Source organism: Callorhinus ursinus, unplaced genomic scaffold (assembly GCF_003265705.2).
Source record: "Callorhinus ursinus isolate GAN/ISIS: 27379988/994484 unplaced genomic scaffold, GSC_fseal_2.0 scaffold5, whole genome shotgun sequence".
In the NCBI taxonomy this organism is placed as follows: domain Eukaryota; kingdom Metazoa; phylum Chordata; class Mammalia; order Carnivora; family Otariidae; genus Callorhinus; species Callorhinus ursinus.
Genome location: NW_027397067.1, coordinates 34,750,374 through 34,756,478, shown reverse-complemented (window position 1 = coordinate 34,756,478; position 6,105 = coordinate 34,750,374). Strand labels below are relative to the sequence as shown.

At 36.1% G+C, this 6,105-nt stretch overlaps 1 protein-coding gene across 2 annotated transcripts in view; it reads left to right on the top strand.

Moving 5' to 3' along the window:
• Positions 1–6,105, top strand: part of RMDN1 (regulator of microtubule dynamics 1) — a 49,781-nt gene that overhangs the window by 18,486 nt on the left and 25,190 nt on the right. For both annotated transcript variants that reach the window (XM_073892938.1, XM_025870799.2), the window contains exon 3: positions 4,364–4,460. In XM_073892938.1, coding sequence (XP_073749039.1) covers positions 4,364–4,460 — 97 coding nt within the window. The remainder of the gene's footprint in view (positions 1–4,363; positions 4,461–6,105) is intronic.

Genomic DNA, 6,105 nt, shown 5'->3' with positions numbered 1-6,105 from the left:
CGCTGAGCAGGGAGTCTGACGTGGGGCTTGATCCCAGGACCTGGGGATCATGACCTGAGCCAAAGGCAGCCTCTTAACTGACTGAGCCAAAGGCAGCCTCTTAACTGACTGAGCCACCCAGGGATCCCAAGGGCATACATATGTTTTGACATTTCAGTTGGATGGGGTTGTGGGACTCTTTTTTAAAATGGTAACGTCTATATTTACCACAGGATAGAGCAAATACCCACTTGTCGGCCATAATTGAAGAACTCCAGTAGAAAGTTTTTCATTATTTCTTTAAAATAGACAAAATTTAAAGCCCTTCAAGATATGCTAATACAGTCACAGTACTCGTGTGTGTGTGTGTGTGTGTGTGTGTGTGTGTGAAAGTTCACTTATAAAATGCCTAAAAGAGAATTACAAGTGGCCCATCTTAAAGGTTCTTCATATAATCATTTCAGTTGTCTCTTTTCATATACTTTCATTGATTCTTCTTTGATGAATCTACAGAACCGAGGCCAGTGCTCCTTCATCTGTAGTCCTTTGTACTACTAAAGGGCATCTTTAGAGGCACTGCTTCCAGTACTGCTGAGACACAGTATTGTTGGTGTGAAAGATTTGCCTTAAATTTTGATGATGTTGTTGCTACTTAGAGCCTTCTAGCATCTAGAAAAATCCTGGAGAATCTAGATACTCATTTTCTACTTTATAATTTCTGTAGGGAGAAATTTCCAGAAGTAGATTGCTTACTTTGAGGAGTAGAGTATTTCTTTTTGTGCAGATACATCTCACATGGCTAAGAGTACACTTAGCAAGAAAAACTAGAAGACCAAAGTTTACTAATTTATGTCATATCAGTGACATTTTTTAAAATTCTAAGACTTATGATCTTGTGGGGCACCTGGGTGGCTCAGTCGTTAAGCGTCTGCCTTCGGCTCAGGTCATGATTCCAGGGTCCTGGGAATCAAGCCCCACATCGGGCTCCCTGCTCAGCGGGAAGCCTGCTTCTCCCTCTCCCACTCCCCCTGCTTGTGTTCCGTCTCTCGCTGTGTCTCTCTGTCAAATAAATAAAATCTTAAAAAAAAAAATTATGATCTTGTGCATATTCATTTTAGGCTAAATTTAGTTTTGTACAGTTGAATTAATATCTCAGTTCATCTTGGGATATTCACTATTAACTAGAAAAGTAACTTACTTTAAAAGTTTAATCCATTTTAACAATGTGGTCTCTTAATGTCAGTAGCATAGCTTATTTTTAAATATTTTCAGGAAAAGTACAGAACATTAAACAAGTAAAAAAGCCCACACAGCTGATTTGCAGATATGAGTGGTCTACATGCTCCTAACCTAGTGCCTGTGTGAATTTGCAGTATCAGAGTAAGAGTATTTTTTCTTGTAAATTGCACACTGTATGATTTTAGAAATTTCTGTTTAAGACTCAAGAAAAAATACATATTTAAAGCCTGGATATTGTAGCTTATGGTACTACATTGTATAATAAAAAAATAGATAAGTGATTTAAGAAGTTAAGAAAGAATAGTACACACAAAAAGGATTTGAACTATTTTAAATTATTCACTTAATTTCTTTATTTTTCTTTTAATTACAGGGGTGATGACATGCAGCATTCCTAGATCATGTTAAGGACAGTCATCTCTGTCAGTCTTCTCAGAAAGTCTGAGAAAAATCAGTGAATAGAATTAAATGTAACTTTGTTATTTACACATACAATGTATACATTCGAATATGCCAGATCGATATATTTAATATTGTATAAGTTTTCTGTTACAGCAGCTGTCACAAATTACCACAAACTTAGTAACTTAAAACAACATAAATTTATTATTGTACAGTTCTATAGTTCGGAAGTCCAAAATGGGTCCCGCTGGATTAAAATCAACAAGTTGGGCAAGGCTGTGTTCCAGACTCTAGGGGAGAATCTCTTTCCTTGTTTTCAGTTTCTAGAGGTTTTCCACATTCCTTGGCTGAAGACCCCTTTCCTCCATATTTCAGGCCAGTAATCATTTCACTCTGGCCTTGTTTTCATTGTTCTGCCTCCTACCTACTTTCTTCTTCTGCCGTGCCTTCCACTTTGAAGGACTCTTGTGATTATACTGGGCCCCCTGGCTAATCCAGGATCATTTCCTGTTTTAAGGTTAGCTGATGAATAGCCTTAATTCTAGTTACAAACTTAATTCCCCTTTGCCATGTAACCTGTACGTTTTCACAGGTTCCAGGGATTAAGATGTAGACATTTTTAGGGCCATTATCCTGCCTACCACAAATATTGGCTAAGAATGCTAAGATTACTATTTCTTTTTAAGAATCTTTGGGTTGTTGGGGCACCTGGCTGGCTCATTTGGTATAGAGCACGCAACTCTTGATCTCTGGGTTGTAAGTTTGAGCCCCAGGTTGAGTGTAGAGATAACTTAAAAAAATAAAATCTTAAAAAAAAAATCTTTGGGTACCTGGGTGGCTCAGTTGTTTAGCATCTGCCTTTGGCTCAGGTCATGATCCCAGGGTCCTGGGATCGAGCCCCGCATCGGGCTCCCTGCTCAGCAGGAAGCCTGTTTTCCCTCTCCCACTCCCCCTGCTTGTGTTCCTTCTCTCGCTATATCTCTCTGTCAATAAATAAAATCTTAAAAAAAAAATCTTTGGGTTGTTATAACCTTAATTTGGAGAATCAGCTACTGATAAAAGTGTACAATAAAATGGAAGCAAACTTAAGAAAATCAACCAGTCATATGAATATTGGACTATGGCACCCAACCAGATTGAAGTAGGATTAAAGAAGAATTTGCTATTGTCATTTAATTTTTTTAAGCTAGTTTTATAATTACATTATGATGTTAACTTAGTAAAAAATACTTCACTTTACATAGTTGTGTCAGATTCAGGAGGTTTTTTTTTTTCTGGTCTAGTTTTTAATTTTTCAAAAATTAAAAAAAATTCAACCTCAAATACACTATTATCAGTTAAAGCATACTAAAGTAAATAAACTTAATTGAATATATTGAAATGTTGGCTTATATATAAGACTAAGTAATACACTACCCTTATAGAAGACAAATATGTATGTTCCTTATTGTAATAATTGGAATATCCTGGAATTCAAGCTTACTGTTTTTTTTGGGAACTAGTCAACGTTTTTTAGAGCATTACATTGTCTGTAAGGTTTATATATTTTCTAGTAAGGTATAAACAAGTTAATGAATGGGTTGGAGCAGAGTGCCAGTGACGTAAATTTCAGATTCTCTGTGTAGTTAAGTTCATCTAAGTTTTCAATGACAATTTTTTTTTTAAGATTTTAATTTGAGAGAGAGAGCCAGAGAGCGCCCACATGAGCAGGGAAGAGGAGTAGAGGGAGAGGGGAGAAGCAGACACCCCACTGAGCAGGGAGCCCTACGACTGATGAGGATGACATGGGGCCTGATCCCAGGACCCTGAGATCATGACCTGAGCCACAGGCAGCCGCTTAACCGACTGAGCCACCCAGGTGCCCCTTGATGACAAATTTGATTATTTTTCCATAACAGTGTTTGTATAAGTTAGGTCATAAAGAGAATCTAGTGAAACAGTGTGGTGCAGTCCATGTAAAGTAATAATTTTCAGTGCTGGAAGTCGATGTTATATCATCATTTTCTGCAATGGATGGTACGTAGCAACAACAACTAAGAGTTTGTGTGTATGGAGGGGAAGAGTACCATAAATTCCTCACAGGAAATTCCTTTCTTCTTCTTTTTTTTTAAGATTTTATTTATTTATTTGACAGAATCACAGCGAGAGAGGGAACACAAGCAGGGGGAGTGGGAGAGGGAGAAGCAGGCTCCGCGCCGAGCAGGGACCCCTATGCAGGGCTTGATCACAGGATCACAGACGCTTAACCACTGAGCCACCCAGGCACCCTAGTTTCTTCATTTTTAACAATGTGTCATATTTAGGGGTGCCTAGGTGGCTCAGTTGGTTAAAGTGACTGCCTTCGGCTCAGGTCATGATCCTGGAGTCCCAAGATTGAGTCCTGCATCAGGCTCCCTGCTCAGCGGGGAGTCTGCTTCTCCCTCTGACTCCCCCCCCATGTGCTCTCTCATTCTCTCTCTCAAATAAATAAATAAATAAAATCTTTAAAAAAAAAATAAGAATGTATCATAGTTAGTTCCACAATAAGTTTTCTAATTTTTTAAATTTCTGTGATTTCAATAAATAACTTACTGTGATAGCTTCATCCTTACCTCTACTATACTTATATCTAGATTGTTCAGAATTTCTGATCCTTCTTTATAGGTTATTTTTATATCTAATTTCTTTTGTTTATGAAAATATTTGTTTCTTAGAATTGTTGGCTTGGGAAGACCTACTTTATTGTGTCTTTTTTTATTTTTAGTCCTCAGAGTTGAAGAAATTCTCGAACAAGCAGACTACCTGTATGAGAGTGGAGAGACAGAAAAACTTTATCAGTTGCTGACCCAATACAAGGAAAGGTAGGCAATGTATGATAAGCCTGAGTTTTCAGTTTCCTCAAAATTTTTGTTATTTAACAATTAAAATGACTCTTGGTGCTTGAAATTTTTATACTTTTTTAAAGTTTTTACTGCAAAATAACATTTTTTAGAGTTTAATTTATAGTATGTTTCTTACAATAAATGATTCACAAGTGCTACATGTCTCATTGATTTAGAAAAGGTGATTCTTACTCATTCTAGTGGAATGTTGAAATATTTTTTTCATTTTGCTTTGGATCATGTGAGGTAGTCATTGAATATATGGTTATCTATATTGTATATTTCTCATTTTTTTTAAGTGAATTTCTTACTGGCATAAGAGGTAAATGAATTAGGATGTTTGTATGGCATCATTGAATAGTATCTGTGTATCACTTTAGAAACAGTTTTTTTAGAGAAACTAAAAATACCTCCTTTTTCTATTTTTAGTATTAGGTTACATGTTTGAGTATCAGTGTGCAGTCAGTTTTTGGGAGGATGTAGGTGGAAGGAGAGTCTGCCCTATAAAATAGGCTTAATAAGGCTAAATTCACATTTCCAGATCACAGATTACCTAATCCTAAACTAAAAATATTGAATCATTTTCAGCTACCTTTCTTAGATTCCTAAAACCAGTTCTGTCTTCATGACCCATCAATTTTACTTCCTAAATATCTATAGAATCCACTTTTTCTTCTCCATTTTTCCCTTAGTTACTAGTAGTGTCGTGTTTGGCATTTTATAGTCATTTTAGTAATGACTTGAAAAGTAAGCTGTAAGATAGTTACTCCATCTTTATTTAATTATAAATATACTATTGCTACCTTTAGTTTCAAAATTTTATGTGAATACCATATTTTGGTAAATATATAATGGGCTTAAAGGCAAGCATTTAATAAAAAGGAGTTTTAATGTTTTAAAAAATACTTCTAACTCTTAATTGTGGTTATTGTTTTATTTATTAACCATTTCTTATTTTATATAAGTATTTTCATATGGAAATCCTTCAAGGAGTCCAGGCCCTCACTTGAAATAGTCCATGCATCATGGCATGGATGACACATTGAAACATAATATTTATTTTGAGATTCTGTTATATTCAATCATTTATTTATTAACACATATTTATCATATACCTATTGTGTGCCAGTTACTATATTTGGAGCTGGGGATATAGCAGTTTTGTTTTGTTGAGCATGACCCACTCTCTAAAGTTTGTGGGTTTTTATGGTACTGTCTGAACCAGTTAGTGAGTTGTCTGAAGTGTCTCATGCCTTAGGTTTTATGTTGAATTTTGTAGTGCAGGTGTTTAGAGAATTCAAATACAAAGATATTTTCTAAGGAAGTTAGTATTTTTATTTATTCACTTGAGAGAGAGCGAGAGTGAGAGAGAACAGGCAGGGGTTGGGGAGCAGAAGAAGGAGAGGGAGAAACAAGCTCCCCGATGAGCAGGGAGCCCAACGCGGGCCTCCGTCCCAGGACCCTGGGATCATGACCTGAGCTGAAGATAGATGCTTCACTGAGCCACCCAGGTACCCCAGGAAGTTAGATTTTAGATAATTTAGGAAAGTTAATATTTATCTATAATATTGGATATTTTGTAGGAAATTTTAGCAAATAAAGTTTTATGTGAAAATATAACATT